Here is a 20,369-nt window from a genome sequence, read left to right as displayed (position 1 = left end):
GTATTCCAGTGTGTTCCTGTGGGTTCCTGTGTGCTCCTGTGTGTTCCTGTGTGCACCTGTGTATTCCAGTGTGTTCCTGTGGGTGTGATCTCCTGAGTCCTCACAAGCTTTCCTTTTATAGCCTGTTAGTCTAGGAGGGAGGGGGGGGGGGGAGTGGCCCACTTCTACAAACATGGCTGCAAGGTGGAAGCTGTTAGAACGTGTAACAAGGTGCTTGCCCCGCCCCCCATCCCCCCCCCCCCCCCAGAGAGCTGGGGAGAGCCCAACCTACCCGTCACTCTCTCTCCCAACATGGTGAGAGCCACAGGACTCATTCTGTCCTCCAGCCCACCCACACACACTCTGAGAGCCAGAGAGAGAGAGTGAGATAGAGAGGTGTAGCAAGGAGAGAGAGAGAAGGGGTGTTGCGAATAGAGAAAGATAGCAAGGAAAGAGAGAGAGAGAGAGATTTTTGTGCAAAGGACTAAAAGAGAAAGAGAGTTAGAGAACAGGAGGATTTTCTGGCTTTTCTCTCAGAGCTGCAGATAGAACCGGGAGAAGAGAAAACAGAAAGATGGCAGAAGGAGGAGAAGGAGAGGAGGAGATTCAGTTCCTTCGCACGGTGAGTTGCTGCTTTACTTTCCACCTGGGTTCTGAACCAATTTAGGGTATAGGGGTTAGGGCTCTTAGGGTATAGGGGTTAGGGCTCTTAGGGTATAGGGGTTAGGGTTGTTAGGGGTTAGGGGTGTAGGGTATGAGGGTTAGGGCTGTTAGAGTATAGGGGTTAGGGCTGTTAGGGTGTAGGGTATGAGGGTTAGGGCTGTTAGGGTGTAGGGGTTAGGGTTGTTAGGGGTTAGGGTATAGGGGTTTGGGCTGTTAGGGCTGACCTGAGACCTGCCCTGTCTGGACACATGCTGGCTTTTGGACTGGCTGTGTGTGTGTGTGTGTGTGTGTGTGTGTGTGTGTGTGTGTGTGTATGTGTATGTGTACGTGTGTGTGTGTGTGTGTGTGTGTGTGTGTGTGTGTGTGTGTGTGTGTGTGTGTGTGTGTGTGTGTGTGTGTGTGTGTGTGTGTGTGTGTACGGGAGCTACCAACCTTTATCTTTACACACTTTATCGCAGCTATATTGTCCCAGGGCTTCAGATCACTATCTGCTCTACAGTGGCCTGAACATGGTGATTCAGAGACAGTTGATTTTCTAAGCTGTTGTTGAAACTACTCTGCCCGCTTCTCTATATCAATATCAGATGGCTCTCTCTTCTGTTTCCTGGTTTTAATAAATGTTGCTGTACTGGCAGAGATATTTCAGTCTTGTTAGCCTCTGTACAGCAGCACTTTGTGACATCAGCTCATGTAAGAAGGCTTTTATAAATAAATTTGATTGGTAGCAGTTTTACCAGCCATGCGGCCTCCTTCCCTTCCCTTCTGAATTTAGTTGACTATTTTAGTGTCCTGACCTGATTATCACTGGCTGAGCCTGGCTCTGGGTGGATGTCTTCAATGTGACATGATCACTGACACACCGTTACTATAGTGGTTCATAGACTTAAATCAATCTGTTATTTTAGGTGGTTCATAGACTTAAAATGATCTGTTACTATAGTGGTTCACAGACTTAAAATGATCTGTTATTTTAGTGGTTCATAGACTTAAAATGATCTGTTACTATAGTGGTTCATAAACTTAAAATGATCTGTTGCTAAAGTGGTTCACAGACTTAAAACAATCTGTTATTTTAGATGGTTCATAGACTTAAAATGATCTGTTATTTTAGTGGTTCACAGACTTAAAATGATCTGTTATTTTAGTGGTTCATAAACTTAAAATGATCTGTTATTTTAGTGGTTCATAAACTTAAAATGATCTGTTACTATAGTGGTTCACAGACTTAAAACGATCTGTTATTTTAGGTGGTTCACAGACTTAAAACGATCTGTTATTTTAGTGGTTCATAGACTTAAAATGATCTGTTATTTTAGTGGTTCATAGACTTAAAATTATCTGTTATTTTAGTGGTTCATAAACTTAAAATGATCTGTTATTTTAGTGGTTCATAGACTTAAAATGATCTGTTATTTTAGTGGTTCATAGACTTAAAATGATCTGTTATTTTAGTGGTTCATAAACTTAAAATTATCTGTTACTATAGTGGTTCACAGACTTAAAATTATCTGTTATTTTAGATGGTTCATAGACTTAAAATGATCTGTTATTTTAGGTGGTTCACAGACTTAAAATGATCTGTTATTTTAGTGGTTCATAGACTTAAAATGATCTGTATGTTCAGCGTAGTTAGGTTACCCGACAGTGCGTAGATCAGTGTATAGATCAGTGTGTAGATCAGTGTGTAGATCAGTGTGTAGATCAGTGTGTAGATCAGTGTGTAGATCAGTGTGTAGATCAGTGTGTAGATCAGTGTGTAGATCAGTGTGTAGATTTTGTAAGTGGCACCGTCAGGTAGGCTATTATATATATTTTTTGTGCTAATTTTGTTGCTTCCAGAATGTTCTGGTGGTTTCAGGGTATGTGGGTGGTGGTGGGGTTCTGCGTGTGCATGTATTTGTGTCCACGTGTGTGAGTTTGTGTGAGTGTGTGTGTGTGTGTGTGTGTCTGTGTACAGACAGCGCCCGGTGCATCTGTTGGCATCATTATCTATTTATACCCCAGGAAAGGAGAGCTGAGCCTGTCAAAAAATACATGTTTTATTGTGACATAGGAGGGTTGGGACTGGGAGGGTAGGATTTGGGACTGGGAGGGTAGGATTTGGGACTGGGAGGGTAGGATTTGGGACTGGGAGGGTAGGATTTGGGACTGGGAGGATAGGATTTGGGACTGGGAGGGTAGGGACTAGGAGGGTAGGGACTGGGAGGATAGGATTTGGGACTGGGAGGGTAGGATTTGGGACTGGGAGGGTAGGGACTAGGAGGGTAGGGACTGGGAGGATAGGATTTGGGACTGGGAGGGTAGGATTTGGGACTGGGAGGGTAGGGACTATGAGGGTAGGGACTAGGAGGGTAGGATTTGGGACTGGGAGGGTAGGATTTGGGACTGGGAGGATAGGATTTGGGACTGGGAGGGTAGGGACTAGGAGGGTAGGGACTGGGAGGATAGGATTTGGGACTGGGAGGGTAGAATTTGGGACTGGGAGGGTAGGGACTAGGAGGGTAGGGACTGGGAGGATAGGATTTGGGACTGGGAGGGTCGGATTTGGGACTGGGAGGGTAGGGACTAGGAGGGTAGGGACTGGGAGGATAGGATTTGGGACTGGGAGGGTAGGATTTGGGACTGGGAGGGTAGGGACTAGGAGGGTAGGGACTAGGAGGGTAGGATTTGGGACTGGGAGGGTAGGATTTGGGACTGGGAGGATAGGATTTTGGACTGGGAGGGTAGGGACTAGGAGGGTAGGGACTGGGAGGATAGGATTTGGGACTGGGAGGGTAGGATTTGGGACTGGGAGGGTAGGGACTAGGAGGGTAGGGACTGGGAGGATAGGATTTGGGACTGGGAGGGTCGGATTTGGGACTGGGAGGGCAGGGACTAGGAGGGTAGGGACTGGGAGGGTAGGGACTATGAGGGTAGGGACTGGGAGGGTAGGGACTATGAGGGTAGGGACTAGGAGGGTAGGGACTGGGAGGGTAGGCACTAGGAGGGTAGGGACTAGGAGGGTAGGGACTAAGAGGGTAGGGACTGGGAGGGTAGGGACTATGAGGGTAGGGACTAGGAGGGTAGGGACTGGGAGGGTAGGGACTAGGAGGGTAGGGACTAGGAGGGTAGGGACTAGGAGTGTAGGGACTAGGAGGGTAGGGACTGGGAGGGTAGGGACTAGGAGGGTAGGGACTGGGAGGGTAGGGACTAGGAGGGTAGGGACTAGGAGGGTAGGGACTAGGAGGGTAGGGACTAGGAGTGTAGGGACTGGGAGGGTAGGGACTAGGAGGGTAGGGACTAGGAGGGTAGGGACTGGGAGGGTAGGGACTAGGAGGGTAGGGACTAGGAGGGTAGGGACTGGGAGGGTAGGGACTAGGAGGGTAGGGACTGGGAGGGTAGGGACTAGGACGGTAGGGACTAGGAGGGTAGGGACTGGGAGGGTAGGGACTAGGAGGGTAGGGACTGGGAGGGTAGGGACTAGGAGGGTAGGGACTAGGAGGGTAGGGACTGGGAGGGTAGGGACTAGGAGGGTAGGGACTAGGAGGGTAGGGACTAGGAGGGTAGGGACTGGGAGGGTAGGGACTATGAGGGTAGGGACTAGGAGGGTAGGGACTGGGAGGGTAGGGACTAGGAGGGTAGGGACTAGTAGGGTAGGGACTAGGAGGGTAGGGACTGGGAGGGTAGGGACTAGGAGGGTAGGGACTAGGAGGGTAGGGACTAGGAGGGTAGGGACTGGGAGGGTAGGGACTAGGAGGGTAGGGACTGGGAGGGTAGGGACTAGGAGGGTAGGGACTAGGAGGGTAGGGACTAGGAGGGTAGGGACTGGGAGGGTAGGGACTAGGAGGGTAGGGACTAGGAGGGTAGGGACTGGGAGGGTAGGGACTAGGAGGGTAGGGACTGGGAGGGTAGGGACTGGGAGGGTAGGGACTAGGAGGGTAGGGGCTGGGAGGGTAGGGACTAGGAGGGTAGGAACTAGGAGGGTAGGGACTGGGAGGGTAGGGACTAGGAGGGTAGGGACTGGGAGGGTAGGGACTAGGAGGGTAGGGACTAGGAGGGTAGGGACTAGGAGGGTAGGGACTGGGAGGGTAGGGACTATGAGGGTAGGGACTAGGAGGGTAGGGACTGGGAGGGTAGGGACTAGGAGGGTAGGGACTAGGAGGGAAGGGACTAGGAGGGTAGGGACTGGGAGTTTAGGGACTAGGAGGGTAGGGACTAGGAGGGTAGGGACTGGGAGGGTAGGGACTAGGAGGGTAGGGACTAGGAGGGTAGGGACTGGGAGGGTAGGGACTAGGAGGGTAGGGACTGGGAGGGTAGGGACTAGGAGGGTAGGGACTAGGAGGGTAGGGACTGGGAGGGTAGGGACTAGGAGGGTAGGGACTAGGAGGGTAGGGACTAGGAGGGTAGGGACTGGGAGGGTAGGGACTAGGAGGGTAGGGACTGGGAGGGTAGGGACTGGGAGGGTAGGGACTAGGAGGGTAGGGACTGGGAGGGTAGGGACTAGGTGGGTAGGAACTATGAGGGTAGGGACTGGGAGGGTAGGATTTGGGACTGGGAGGGTAGGGACTAGGAGGGTAGGGACTATGAGGGTAGGGACTAGGAGGGTAGGGACTGGGAGGGTAGGGACTAGGAGGGTAGGGACTAGGAGGGTAGGGACTAGGAGGGTAGGGACTGGGAGGGTAGGGACTAGGAGGGTAGGGACTAGGAGGGTAGGGACTGGGAGGGTAGGATTTGGGACTGGGAGGGTAGGATTTGGGACTGGGAGGGTAGGGACTAGGACGGTAGGGACTAGGAGGGTAGGGACTAGGAGGGTAGGGACTGGGAGGGTAGGGACTAGGAGGGTAGGGACTGGGAGGGTAGGGACTAGGACGGTAGGGACTAGGAGGGTAGGGACTGGGAGGGTAGGGACTGGGAGGGTAGGGACTAGGAGGGTAGGGACTGGGAGGGTAGGGACTAGGAGGGTAGGGACTGGGAGGGTAGGGACTGGGAGGGTAGGGACTAGGAGGGTAGGGACTGGGAGGGTAGGGACTGGGAGGGTAGGATTTGGGACTGGGAGGGTAGGATTTGGGACTGGGAGGGTAGGGACTAGGAGGGTAGGGACTAGGAGGGTAGGGACTAGGAGGGTAGGGACTGGGAGGGTAGGGACTAGGAGGGTAGGGACTAGGAGGGTAGGGACTAGGAGGGTAGGGACTGGGAGGGTAGGGACTAGGAGGGTAGGGACTAGGAGGGTAGGGACTGGGAGGGTAGGGACTAGGAGGGTAGGGCCTGGGAGGGTAGGGACTAGGAGGGTAGGGACTAACGAGGGTATGAGACAGTTATATGTACCGACATCTGTTGTTTCTCTAAAATCTGCGACCTTCACTTAACGTGCTGAATGATATACAACTGTCCCGTCGATCCTTAGTCATTATAGGATATTGTGTACAGATAGGTGATAAAAACCAATCTATTTCATCCATTTTGAATTCGGCCTGTTACACAACAAAACATGGAATAAATCAAATGGGTACGAAAATACTTTTCTGAAGGCACAGAAAGACAGAGAATTACAGAGACACAGAGAGGCAGAAACACAGAGAGGCAGAGACACAGAGAGGCAGAGAGTTACAGAGAGGCAGAGAGTTACAGAGATACAGAGAGGCAGAGACACAGAGAGGCAGAGAGTTACAGAGACACAGAAAGACAGAGACACAGAGAGGCAGAGACACAGAGAGGCAGAGACACAGAGAGGCAGAGACACAGAAAGACAGAGACACAGAAAGACAGAGAGTTACAGAGACACAGAGAGGCAGAGACACAGAGAGGCAGAGACACAGAGAGGCAGAGACACAGAGAGGCAGAGACACAGAAAGACAGAGAGTTACAGAGACACAGAGAGGCAGAGAGGCAGAGACACAGAGAGTTACAGAGACACAGAGAGGCAGAGACACAGAGAGGCAGAGACACAGAGAGGCAGAGAGTTACAGAGACACAGAGAGGCAGAGAGTTACAGAGACACAGAGAGGCAGAGACACAGAGAGGCAGAGTTACAGAGAGGCAGAGAGGCAGATACACAGAGAGTTACAGAGACACAGAAAGACAGAGAGTTACAGAGACACAGAGAGGCAGAGACACAGAGAGGCAGAGACACAGAGAGGCAGAGACACAGAGAGGCAGAGACACAGAAAGACAGAGACACAGAAAGACAGAGAGTTACAGAGACACAGAGAGGCAGAGACACAGAGAGGCAGAGACACAGAGAGGCAGAGACACAGAAAGACAGAGACACAGAAAGACAGAGAGTTACAGAGACACAGAGAGGCAGAGACACAGAGAGGCAGAGACACAGAGAGGCAGAGACACAGAAAGACAGAGAGTTAAAGAGACACAGAGAGGCAGAGACAGTTCTGTTCCCCCTGCCTAAAAGTTGTCTGTTGCGTTGGGGCTGCTTTCTAGGGACTGACTGACTTGCCATCTATAACCATCTATAACCATCTATGACCATCTATGACCATCTATAATCATCTATAACCATCTATAACCATCTATAACCATCTATAACCATCTATAACCATCTATAACCATCTATAATCATCTATAACCATCTATAACCATCTATAACCATCTATGACCATCTATAACCATCTATAACATCTATGACCATCTATAACCATCTATAACCATCTATAACCATCTATAACCATCTATAACAGGGGTGTCAAACTAATGTTGCCCCGCGGGCTGCAATCAGTTTTCACCGAGGTCCCGAGGGCCGTACTTATACTGTATATATTTGTTATTTCCTTGGCATACAAAACTGCTAAAAAATAGTGTCCTTACTGTGTAGAATTCGTATCAATGACTGTTATCAAGCTGGACAGAGTGTCATTCAGCAGACTCTAGAGGTGCGTTCATTCAGCAGACTCTAGAGGTGCTGTCATTCAGCAGACACTAGAGGTGCGATCATTCAGCAGACTCTAGAACTAGAGATGCGGTCATTCAGCAGACTCTAGAACTAGAGATGTGGTCATTCAGCAGACTCTAGAGGTGCGGTCATTCAGCAGACTCTAGAACTAGAGATGTGGTCATTCAGCAGACTAGAACTAAAGGTGTGGTCATTCAGCAGACTCTAGAACTCGAGGTGCGGTCATTCAGCAGACTCTAGAGGTGCGGTCATTCAGCAGACTCTAGAACTAGTGATGTGGTCATTCAGCAGACTAGAACTAGAGGTGTGGTCATTCAGCTGACTCTAGAACTCGAGGTGCAGTCATTCAACAGACTCTAGAACTAGAGGTGTGGTCATTCAGCAGACTCTAGAACTAGAGGTGCGGTCATTCAGCAGACTCTACAGGTGCGTTCATTCAGCAGACTCTAGAGGTACTTTCATTCAGCAGACTCTAGAGGTGCGATCATCCAGCAGACTCTAGAACTAGATATGCGTTCATCAGCGGACTCTAGAACTAGTGATGCGGTCATTCAGCAGACTCTAGAACTAGAGGTGCGTTCATTCAGCAGACTCTAGAGGTGAGGTCATTCAGCAGACTCTAGAGGTGCGTTCATTCAGCAGACTCTAGAGGTGTGGTCATTCAGCAGACTCTAGAGGTGCGGTCATTCAGACTCTAGAGGTGCGGTCATTCAGCAGACTCTAGAGGTGGTGTCATTCAGCAGACTCTAGAGGTGCTGTCATTCAGCAGATTAGAGGTGCGATCATTCAGCAGACTCTAGAACTAGAGATATGGTCATTCAGCAGACTCTAGAGGTGCGGTCATTCAGCAGACTCTAGAACTAGAGATGTGGTCATTCAGCAGACTAGAACTAGAGGTGTGGTCATTCAGCAGACTCTAGAACTAGAGGTGCGTTCATTCAGCAGACTCTAGAGGTGTGATCATTCAGCAGACTCTAGAGGTGCAGTCATTCAGCAGACTCTAGAGGTGCTGTCATTCAGCAGACTCTAGAGGTGCTGTCATTCAGCAGACTAGAGGTGCGATCATTCAGCAGACTCTAGAACTAGAGATATGGTCATTCAGCAGACTCTAGAGGTGCGGTCATTCAGCAGACTCTAGAACTAGAGATGTGGTCATTCAGCAGACTAGAACTAGAGGTGTGGTCATTCAGCAGACTCTAGAACTCGAGGTGCGGTCATTCAGCAGACTCTAGAGGTGCGGTCATTCAGCAGACTCTAGAACTAGAGGTGTGGTCATTCAGCAGACTCTAGAGGTGCGTTAACTCAGCAGACTCTAGAGGTGCGGTCATTCAGCAGACTCTAGAGGTGCTGTCATTCAGCAGACTCTAGAGGTGCTGTCATTCAGCAGACTCTAGAGGTGCTGTCATTCAGCAGAATAGAGGTGCTGTCATTCAGCAGACTAGAGGTGCGATCATTCAGCAGACTCTAGAACTAGAGGTGCGGTCATTCAGCAGACTCTAGAACTAGAGATATGGTCATTCAGCAGACTCTAGAGGTGCGGTCATTCAGCAGACTCTAGAACTAGAGATGTGGTCATTCAGCAGACTAGAACTAGAGGTGTGGTCATTCAGCAGACTCTAGAACTAGAGGTGCAGTCATTCAGCAGACTTTAGAGGTGCTGTCATTCAGCAGACTCTAGAACTAGAGGTGCTGTCATTCAGCAGACTCTAGAACTAGAGGTGTGGTCATTCAGCAGACTCTAGAACTAGAGGTGCAGTCATTCAGCAGACTCTAGAGGTGCGATCATTCAGCAGACTCTAGAGGTGCGGTCATTCAGCAGACTCTAGAGGTGCTGTCATTCCGCAGACTCTAGAACTCGAGGTGCTGTCATTCCGCAGACTCTAGAACTAGAGGTGCGTTCATTCAGCAGACTCTAGAGGTGCGATCATTCAGCAGACTCTAGAACTAGAGATGCGGTCATTCAGCAGACTCTAGAGGTGCTGTCATTCAGCAGACTGTAGAGGTGTGGTCATTCAGCAGACTCTAGTACTATAGGTGTGGTCATTCAGCAGACTCTAGAACTAGAGGTGTGGTCACTCAGCAGACTCTAGAACGCAAGGTTCGGTCATTCAGCAGACTCTAGAGGTGCGGTCATTCAGCAGACTCTAGAACTAGAGATGCGGTCATTCAGCAGACTCTAGAGGTGCTGTCATTCAGCAGACTCTAGATATGTGGTCATTCAGCAGACTCTAGAACTTTAGGTGTGGTCATTCAGCAGACTCTAGAACTAGAGGTGTGGTCATTCAGCAGACTCTAGAACTAGAGCTGTGGTCATTCAGCAGACTCTAGAACTCGAGGTGCGGTCATTCAGCAGACTCTTGAACTAGAGGTGTGGTCATTCAGCAGACTCTAGAGGTGCGTTCATTCAGCAGACTCTAGAGGTTTGGTCATTCAGCAGACTCTAGAGGTGCGGTCATTCAGCAGACTCTAGAGGTGCATTCATTCAGCAGACTCTAGAGGTGTGGTCATTCAGCAGACTAGATGTGCGGTCATTCAGCAGACTCTAGAGGTGCTGTCATTAAGAAGACTCTAGAGGTGCGATCATTCAGCAGACTCTAGAGGTGCGATCATTCAGCAGACTCTAGAACTAGAGGTGCTGTCATTCAGCAGACTCTAGAACTAGAGGTGTGGTCATTCAGCAGACTCTAGAACAGAGGTGCGTTCATTCAGCAGACTCTAGAGGTGCGGTCATTCAGCAGACTCTAGAGGTGCTGTCATTCAGCAGACACTAGAGGTGCGATCATTCAGCAGACTCTAGAGGTGCGGTCATTCAGCAGACTCTAGAGGAGCGATCATTCAGCAGACTCTAGAACTAGAGATGTGGTCATTCAGCAGACTCTAGAACTAGAGGTGTGGTCACTCAGCAGACTCTAGAACTAGAGGTGCTGTCATTCAGCAGACTCTAGAACTAGAGGTGTGGTCATTCAGCAGACTCTAGAACAGAGGTGCGTTCATTCAGCAGACTCTAGAGGTGCGGTCATTCAGCAGACTCTAGAGGTGCTGTCATTCAGCAGACACTAGAGGTGCGATCATTCAGCAGACTCTAGAGGTGCTGTCATTCAGCAGACTCTAGAGGTGTGGTCATTCAGCAGACTCTAGAACTAGAGGTGTGGTCATTCAGCAGACTCTAGAACTAGAGGTGTGGTCACTCAGCAGACTCTAGAACTCGAGGTTTGGTCATTCAGCAGACTCTAGAGGTGGGGTCATTCAGCAGACTCTAGATATGTGGTCATTCAGCAGACTCTAGAACTTTAGGTGTGGTCATTCAGCAGACTCTAGAACTAGAGGTGTGGTCATTCAGCAGACTCTAGAACTAGAGCTGTGGTCATTCAGCAGACTCTAGAACTCGAGGTGCGGTCATTCAGCAGACTCTTGAACTAGAGGTGTGGTCATTCAGCAGACTCTAGAGGTGCGTTCATTCAGCAGACTCTAGAGGTTTGGTCATTCAGCAGACTCTAGAGGTGCGGTCATTCAGCAGACTCTAGAGGTGCATTCATTCAGCAGACTCTAGAGGTGTGGTCATTCAGCAGACTAGATGTGCGGTCATTCAGCAGACTCTAGAGGTGCTGTCATTAAGAAGACTCTAGAGGTGCGATCATTCAGCAGACTCTAGAGGTGCGATCATTCAGCAGACTCTAGAACTAGAGGTGCTGTCATTCAGCAGACTCTAGAACTAGAGGTGTGGTCATTCAGCAGACTCTAGAGGTGCGTTCATTCAGCAGACTCTAGAGGTTTGGTCATTCAGCAGACTCTAGAGGTGCGGTCATTCAGCAGACTCTAGAGGTGCATTCATTCAGCAGACTCTAGAGGTGTGGTCATTCAGCAGACTAGATGTGCGGTCATTCAGCAGACTCTAGAGGTGCTGTCATTAAGAAGACTCTAGAGGTGCGATCATTCAGCAGACTCTAGAGGTGCGATCATTCAGCAGACTCTAGAACTAGAGGTGCTGTCATTCAGCAGACTCTAGAACTAGAGGTGTGGTCATTCAGCAGACTCTAGAACAGAGGTGCGTTCATTCAGCAGACTCTAGAGGTGCGGTCATTCAGCAGACTCTAGAGGTGCTGTCATTCAGCAGACACTAGAGGTGCGATCATTCAGCAGACTCTAGAGGTGCTGTCATTCAGCAGACTCTAGAGGTGTGGTCATTCAGCAGACTCTAGAACTAGAGGTGTGGTCATTCAGCAGACTCTAGAACTAGAGGTGTGGTCACTCAGCAGACTCTAGAACTCGAGGTTTGGTCATTCAGCAGACTCTAGAAGTGGGGTCATTCAGCAGACTCTAGAAGTGTGGTCAATCAGCAGACTCTAGAGGTGCGGTCATTCAGCAGACTCTAGAGGTTCGGTCATTCAGCAGACTCTAGAGGTTCGGTCATTCAGCAGACTCTAGAGGTGCGTTCATTCAGCAGACTCTAGAGGTGTGGTCATTCAGCAGACTAGATGTGTGGTCATTCAGCAGACTCTAGAGGTGCGATCTTTCAGCAGACTCTAGAGGTGCGGTCATTCAGCAGACTCTAGAACTAGAGATGTGGTCATTCAGCAGACTCTAGAACTAGAGGTGTGGTCACTCAGCAGACTCTAGAACTTGAGGTTCGGTCATTCAGCAGACTCTAGAGGTGCGGTCATTCAGCAGACCCTAGAACTAGAGGTGTGGTCATTCAGCAGACTCTAGAGGTGCGTTCATTCAGCAGACTCTAGAGGTGCTGTCATTCAGCAGACTCTAGAGGTGTGGTCATTCAGCAGACTCTAGAACTAGAGGTGTGGTCATTCAGCAGACTCTAGAACTAGAGGTGTGGTCACTCAGCAGACTCTAGAACTCGAGGTTTGGTCATTCAGCAGACTCTAGAGGTGCGGTCATTCAGCAGACTCTAGAAGTGTGGTCATTCAGCAGACTCTAGAGGTGCGGTCATTCAGCAGACTCTAGAGGTTCGGTCATTCAGCAGACTCTAGAGGTGCGTTCATTCAGCAGACTCTAGAGGTGTGGTCATTCAGCAGACTAGATGTGCGGTCATTCAGCAGACTCTAGAGGTGCTGTCATTCAGCAGACTCTAGAGGTGCGATCTTTCAGCAGACTCTAGAGGTGCGATCATTCAGCAGACTCTAGAACTAGAGGTGCTGTCATTCAGCAGACTCTAGAACTAGAGGTGTGGTCATTCAGCAGACTCTAGAACAGAGGTGCGTTCATTCAGCAGACTCTAGAGGTGCGGTCATTCAGCAGACTCTAGAGGTGCTGTCATTCAGCAAACTCTAGAGGTGCGGTCATTCAGCAGACTCTAGAACTAGAGATGCGGTCATTCAGCAGACTCTAGAGGTGCTGTCATTCAGCAGACTCTAGATATGTGGTCATTCAGCAGACTCTAGAACTTTAGGTGCGGTCATTCAGCAGACTCTAGAACTAGAGGTGTGGTCATTCAGCAGACTCTAGAACTAGAGCTGTGGTCATTCAGCAGACTCTAGAACTCGAGGTGCGGTCATTCAGCAGACTCTTGAACTAGAGGTGTGGTCATTCAGCAGACTCTAGAGGTGCGTTCATTCAGCAGACTCTAGAGGTTTGGTCATTCAGCAGACTCTAGAGGTTTGGTCATTCAGCAGACTCTAGAGGTGCGGTCATTCAGCAGACTCTAGAGGTGCATTCATTCAGCAGACTCTAGAGGTGTGGTCATTCAGCAGACTAGATGTGCGGTCATTCAGCAGACTCTAGAGGTGCTGTCATTAAGCAGACTCTAGAGGTGCGATTATTCAGCAGACTCTAGAGGTGCGATCATTCAGCAGACTCTAGAACTAGAGGTGCTGTCATTCAGCAGACTCTAGAACTAGAGGTGTGGTCATTCAGCAGACTCTAGAACAGAGGTGCGTTCATTCAGCAGACTCTAGAGGTGCGGTCATTCAGCAGACTCTAGAGGTGCTGTCATTCAGCAGACTCTAGAGGTGCGATCATTCAGCAGACTCTAGAGGTGCGGTCATTCAGCAGACTCTAGAGGAGCGATCATTCAGCAGACTCTAGAACTAGAGATGTGGTCATTCAGCAGACTCTAGAACTAGAGGTGTTGTCATTCAGCAGACTCTAGAACTAGAGGTGTGGTCACTCAGCAGACTCTAGAACTCGAGGTTTGGTCATTCAGCAGACTCTAGAGGTGCGGTCATTCAGCAGACTCTAGAGGTGTGTTCATTCAGCAGACTCTAGAAGTGTGGTCATTCAGCAGACTCTAGAGGTGCGGTCATTCAGCAGACTCTAGAGGTTCGGTCATTCAGCAGACTCTAGAGGTGCGTTCATTCAGCAGACTCTAGAGGTGTGGTCATTCAGCAGACTAGATGTGCGGTCATTCAGCAGACTCTAGAACTAGAGATGTGGTCATTCAGCAGACTAGATGTGCGGTCATTCAGCAGACTCTAGAACTAGAGATGTGGTCATTCAGCAGACTCTAGAACTAAAGGTGTGGTCATTCAGCAGACTCTAGAACAGAGGTGCGTTCATTCAGCAGACTCTAGAGGTGCGGTCATTCAGCAGACTCTAGACGTGCTGTCATTCACCAGACTCTAGAGGTGCGATCATTCAGCAGACTCTAGAGGTGCGGTCATTCAGCAGACTCTAGAGGAGCGATCATTCAGCAGACTCTAGAACTAGAGATGCGGTCATTCAGCAGACTCTAGAGGTGCTGTCATTCAGCAGACTCTAGATATGTGGTCATTCAGCAGACTCTAGAACTTTAGGTGCGGTCATTCAGCAGACTCTAGAACTAGAGGTGTGGTCATTCAGCAGACTCTAGAACTAGAGCTGTGGTCATTCAGCAGACTCTAGAACTCGAGGTGCGGTCATTCAGCAGACTCTTGAACTAGAGGTGTGGTCATTCAGCAGACTCTAGAGGTGCGTTCATTCAGCAGACTCTAGAGGTTTGGTCATTCAGCAGACTCTAGAGGTTTGGTCATTCAGCAGACTCTAGAGGTGCGGTCATTCAGCAGACTCTAGAGGTGCATTCATTCAGCAGACTCTAGAGGTGTGGTCATTCAGCAGACTAGATGTGCGGTCATTCAGCAGACTCTAGAGGTGCTGTCATTAAGCAGACTCTAGAGGTGCGATTATTCAGCAGACTCTAGAGGTGCGATCATTCAGCAGACTCTAGAACTAGAGGTGCTGTCATTCAGCAGACTCTAGAACTAGAGGTGTGGTCATTCAGCAGACTCTAGAACAGAGGTGCGTTCATTCAGCAGACTCTAGAGGTGCGGTCATTCAGCAGACTCTAGAGGTGCTGTCATTCAGCAGACTCTAGAGGTGCGATCATTCAGCAGACTCTAGAGGTGCGGTCATTCAGCAGACTCTAGAGGAGCGATCATTCAGCAGACTCTAGAACTAGAGATGTGGTCATTCAGCAGACTCTAGAACTAGAGGTGTTGTCATTCAGCAGACTCTAGAACTAGAGGTGTGGTCACTCAGCAGACTCTAGAACTCGAGGTTTGGTCATTCAGCAGACTCTAGAGGTGCGGTCATTCAGCAGACTCTAGAGGTGTGTTCATTCAGCAGACTCTAGAAGTGTGGTCATTCAGCAGACTCTAGAGGTGCGGTCATTCAGCAGACTCTAGAGGTTCGGTCATTCAGCAGACTCTAGAGGTGCGTTCATTCAGCAGACTCTAGAGGTGTGGTCATTCAGCAGACTAGATGTGCGGTCATTCAGCAGACTCTAGAACTAGAGATGTGGTCATTCAGCAGACTAGATGTGCGGTCATTCAGCAGACTCTAGAACTAGAGATGTGGTCATTCAGCAGACTCTAGAACTAAAGGTGTGGTCATTCAGCAGACTCTAGAACAGAGGTGCGTTCATTCAGCAGACTCTAGAGGTGCGGTCATTCAGCAGACTCTAGACGTGCTGTCATTCACCAGACTCTAGAGGTGCGATCATTCAGCAGACTCTAGAGGTGCGGTCATTCAGCAGACTCTAGAGGAGCGATCATTCAGCAGACTCTAGAACTAGAGATGTGGTCATTCAGCAGACTCTAGAACTAGAGGTGTGGTCACTCAGCAGACTCTAAAGGTGCGGTCATTCAGCAGACCCTAGAACTAGAGGTGTGGTCATTCAGCAGACTCTAGTGGTGCGTTCATTCAGCAGACTCTAGAGGTGCTGTCATTCAGCAGACTCTAGAGGTGTGGTCATTCAGCAGACTCTAGAACTAGAGGTGTGGTCATTCAGCAGACTCTAGAACTAGAGGTGTGGTCACTCAGCAGACTCTAGAACTCGAGGTTCGGTCATTCAGCAGACTCTAGAGGTGCGGTCATTCAGCAGACTCTAGAGGTGCTGTCATTCAGCAGACTCTAGAGGTGCTGTCATTCAGCAGACTCTAGAGGTGCTGTCATTCAGCAGAATAGAGGTGCTGTCATTCAGCAGACTAGAGGTGCGATCATTCAGCAGACTCTAGAACTAGAGGTGCGGTCATTCAGCAGACTCTAGAACTCGAGGTTCGGTCATTCAGCAGACTCTAGAGGTGCATTCATTCAGCAGACTCTAGAGGTGTGGTCATTCAGCAGACTAGATGTGCGGTCATTCAGCAGACTCTAGAGGTGCTGTCATTAAGAAGACTCTAGAGGTGCGATCATTCAGCAGACTCTAGAGGTGCGATCATTCAGCAGACTCTAGAACTAGAGGTGCTGTCATTCAGCAGACTCTAGAACTAGAGGTGTGGTCATTCAGCAGACTCTAGAACAGAGGTGCGTTCATTCAGCAGACACTAGAGGTGCGATCATTCAGCAGACTCTAGAGGTGCGGTCATTCAGCAGACTCTAGAACTAGAGGTGCGGTCATTCAGCAGACTCTAGAACTCGAGGTTCGGTCATTCAGCAGACTCTAGAGGTGCGATCATTCAGCAGACTCTAGAGGTGCGGTCATTCAGCAGACTCTAGAGGAGCGATCATTCAGCAGACTCTAGAACTAGAGATGTGGTCATTCAGCAGACTCTAGAACTAGAGGTGTGGTCACTCAGCAGACTCTAGAACTAGAGGTGCTGTCATTCAGCAGACTCTAGAACTAGAGGTGTGGTCATTCAGCAGACTCTAGAACAGAGGTGCGTTCATTCAGCAGACTCTAGAGGTGCGGTCATTCAGCAGACTCTAGAGGTGCTGTCATTCAGCAGACACTAGAGGTGCGATCATTCAGCAGACTCTAGAGGTGCTGTCATTCAGCAGACTCTAGAGGTGTGGTCATTCAGCAGACTCTAGAACTAGAGGTGTGGTCATTCAGCAGACTCTAGAACTAGAGATGTGGTCATTCAGCAGACTCTAGAACTAGAGGTGTGGTCACTCAGCAGACTCTAGAACTTGAGGTTCGGTCATTCAGCAGACTCTAGAGGTGCGGTCATTCAGCAGACCCTAGAACTAGAGGTGTGGTCATTCAGCAGACTCTAGAGGTGCGTTCATTCAGCAGACTCTAGAGGTGCTGTCATTCAGCAGACTCTAGAGGTGTGGTCATTCAGCAGACTCTAGAACTAGAGGTGTGGTCATTCAGCAGACTCTAGAACTAGAGGTGTGGTCACTCAGCAGACTCTAGAACTCGAGGTTTGGTCATTCAGCAGACTCTAGAGGTGCGGTCATTCAGCAGACTCTAGAGGTGCCGTCATTCAGCAGACTCTAGAGGTGCGATCATTCAGCAGACTCTAGAGGTGCGGTCATTCAGCAGACTCTAGAGGTGCATTCATTCAGCAGACTCTAGAGGTGCTGTCATTCAGCAGACTCTAGAGGTGCGGTCATTCAGCAGACTCTAGAGGTGCGTTCATTCAGCAGACTCTAGAGGTGCTGTCATTCAGCAGACTCTAGAGGTGTGGTCATTCAGCAGACTCTAGAACTAGAGGTGTGGTCATTCAGCAGACTCTAGAACTAGAGGTGTGGTCACTCAGCAGACTCTAGAACTCGAGGTTTGGTCATTCAGCAGACTCTAGAGGTGCGGTCATTCAGCAGACTCTAGAGGTGCCGTCATTCAGCAGACTCTAGAGGTGCGATCATTCAGCAGACTCTAGAGGTGCGGTCATTCAGCAGACTCTAGAGGTGCATTCATTCAGCAGACTCTAGAGGTGCTGTCATTCAGCAGACTCTAGAGGTGCGGTCATTCAGCAGACTCTAGAGGTGCGGTCATTCAGCAGACTCTAGAGGTGCTGTCATTCAGCAGACTCTAGATATGTGGTCATTCAGCAGACTCTAGGACTAGAGGTGCGGTCATTCAGCAAACTCTAGAACTAGAGGTGCTGTCATTCAGCAGACTCTAGAACAGAGGTGCGTTCATTCAGCAGACTCTAGAGGTGCGGTCATTCAGCAGACTCTAGAACTAGAGGTGTGGTCATTCAGCAGACTCTAGAACAGAGGTGCGTTCATTCAGCAGACTCTAGAACTAGAGGTGTGGTCATTCAGCAGACTCTAAAACTAGAGGTGTGGTCATTCAGCAGACTCTAGAACAGAGGTGTGTTCATTCAGCAGACTCTAGAACTAGAGGTGCGGTCATTCAGCAAACTCTAAAACTAGAGGAACAGTCTATTGTCATCACTGAGGTCAGGTTGACCTGGCCCAGATAGCAGCAACTCATTAGAGGTGTGGTGGAGTGTGTGTGTATCTCAGCCGTTGTTGCGTTTCCTCATTCTCACCTTAAACCTAAACGCCTTGGAAATAGCGTTTGACCTTCTGGGGACCAACAGAATGTCGTCCACACAGACAGACAGACAGACAGACAAACAGACAGACAGACAGACAGACAGACAGACAGACAGACAGACAGACAGACAGACAGACAGACAGACAGACAGGCAGACAGGCAGACAGACAGACAGACAGACAGACAGACAGGCAGACAGACAGGCAGACAGGCAGACAGGCAGACAGACAGACAGACAGACAGTGTGTTCTGTGTGACTCCAAAGACTATGGCGGACTTCAATCAAAACTTAGAGAAGGAGGATGGGTGGCTTATAACTATATTAGATCAATCCAGTTAAATTCAACAGAGGCAGAGAGGAGAGGTAGGGGAGAAAAGGTTAGGGGAGGGGAGGGGAGGGAAGGGGAGGGGAGAGGAGAGGAGAGGAGAGGAGAGGAGAGGAGAGGAGAGGAGAGGAGAGGAGGTTAGGGGAGGGAAATGGAGGGGGAGGAGGGGAGGAGAGAAGAGGAGAGGAGGAGAGGTTAGGGGAGGGAAAGGGAGGGAAAGAGGGGGGAGGGAAGAGGAGGGGAGGGAAAGCGAGGAGAGATGAGGTAAGGGGAGGGAAAGCGAGGAGAGAGGAGGTAATGGGAGGGAAAGGGAGAGGAGAGGAGGTGAGGGGAGGGAAAGGGAGAGGAGGTGAGGGGAGGGAAAGGGAGAGGAGAGGAGGTGAGGGAAAGGGAGAGGAGGTGAGGGAAAGGGAGATGAGAGGAGGTGAGGGGAGGGATGGGAGAGGAGGTGAGGGGAGGGAAAGGGAGAGGAGAGGAGAGGAGAGGAGAGGAGGTTAGGGGAGGGAAAGGGAGGAGGGGAGGAGAGAAGAGGAGAGGAGGAGAGGTGAGGGGAGGGAAAGGGAGAGGAGAGGAGGTTTGGAGAACTCTGAGGAGCAGGATCAATATTATAGGTGTCTTCATACTGTAGAGGCGTGTTCAGGAGAACTCTGACACATTATGACGTCACAGTGGAGACCAGGGTATCATAGGGAGCACTGAATATCTCCATGACATTAAAACACCTTTATTATAAAGTCATGTTCAGGAGAACAGGGAAGAGGAGACGAGACCCAGGGTTATGGACTCCATAGCCTACTACATATCTACATCACCTCTGGCAGTGACATCACCTCTGGTAGTGACATCACCTCTGGTAGTGACATCACCTCTGCAACTCTGCAGATGTAAAACATAAATCTCCAATTAGATGTACATCAGAACGCCTTCAAGAGTCTCCTGTCTCCTGTCTCACCCTGTCAGAGTCTCCTGTCTCCTGTCAGAGTCTCCTGTCTCCTGTCTCTTGTCAGAATCTCCTGTCTCCTGTCTCACCCTGTTAGAGTCTCCTGTCTCACCCTGTCAGAGTCTCCTGTCTCACCCTGTCAGAGTCTCCTGTCTCCTGTCTCACCCTGTCAGAGTCTCCTGTCTCCTGTCAGAGTCTCCTGTCTCCTGTCTCACCCTGTCAGAGTCTCCTGTCTCCTGTATCCTGTCAGAGTCTCCTGTCTCCTGTCTCACCCTGTCAGAGTCTCCTGTCTCCTGTCTCCTGTCAGAGTCTCCTGTCTCCTGTCTCACCCTGTCAGAGTCTCCTGTCTCCTGTCAGAGTCTCCTGTCTCCTGTCTCTTGTCAGAGTCTCCTGTCTCCTGTCTCACCCTGTTAGAGTCTCCTGTCTCACCCTGTCAGAGTCTCCTGTCTCACCCTGTCAGAGTCTCCTGTCTCACCCTGTCAGAGTCTCCTGTCTCCTGTCTCACCCTGTCAGAGTCTCCTGTCTCCTGTCTCCTGTCAGTGTCTCCTGTCACCTGTCTCACCCTGTCAGAGTCTCCTGTTTCACCCTGTCAGAGTCTCCTGTCTCACCCTGTCAGAGTCTCCTGTCTCCTGTCTCCTGTCTCCTGTCAGTCACCTCTGGCAGTGACATCACCTCTGGTAGTGACATCACCTCTGGCAGTGACATCACCTCTGCAACTCTGCAGATGTAAAACATAAATCTCCAATTAGATGTACATCAGAACGCCTTCAAGAGTCTCCTGTCTCCTGTCTCACCCTGTCAGAGTCTCCTGTCTCCTGTCAGAGTCTCCTGTCTCCTGTCTCTTGTCAGAATCTCCTGTCTCCTGTCTCACCCTGTTAGAGTCTCCTGTCTCACCCTGTCAGAGTCTCCTGTCTCACC

The 20,369-nt window shown here is 49.9% G+C and overlaps 1 protein-coding gene across 6 annotated transcripts in view; it reads left to right on the top strand.

The window, feature by feature from the left end:
* The first annotated feature begins 293 nt into the window (after window positions 1-293).
* Window positions 294-20,369, top strand: part of ryr1b (ryanodine receptor 1b (skeletal)) — a 233,601-nt gene continuing 213,525 nt past the window's right edge. For all 6 annotated transcript variants that reach the window (XM_036961172.1, XM_036961171.1, XM_036961170.1 and 3 more), the window contains exon 1: window positions 294-601. In XM_036961172.1, coding sequence (XP_036817067.1) covers window positions 554-601 — 48 coding nt within the window. In that variant the 5' untranslated portion in view covers window positions 294-553. The remainder of the gene's footprint in view (window positions 602-20,369) is intronic.

The sequence above is a fragment of the Oncorhynchus mykiss genome, chromosome 24 (genome assembly GCF_013265735.2).
Source record: "Oncorhynchus mykiss isolate Arlee chromosome 24, USDA_OmykA_1.1, whole genome shotgun sequence".
Taxonomy (NCBI): domain Eukaryota; kingdom Metazoa; phylum Chordata; class Actinopteri; order Salmoniformes; family Salmonidae; genus Oncorhynchus; species Oncorhynchus mykiss.
This window is presented reverse-complemented; position numbering and strand designations above follow the sequence as displayed.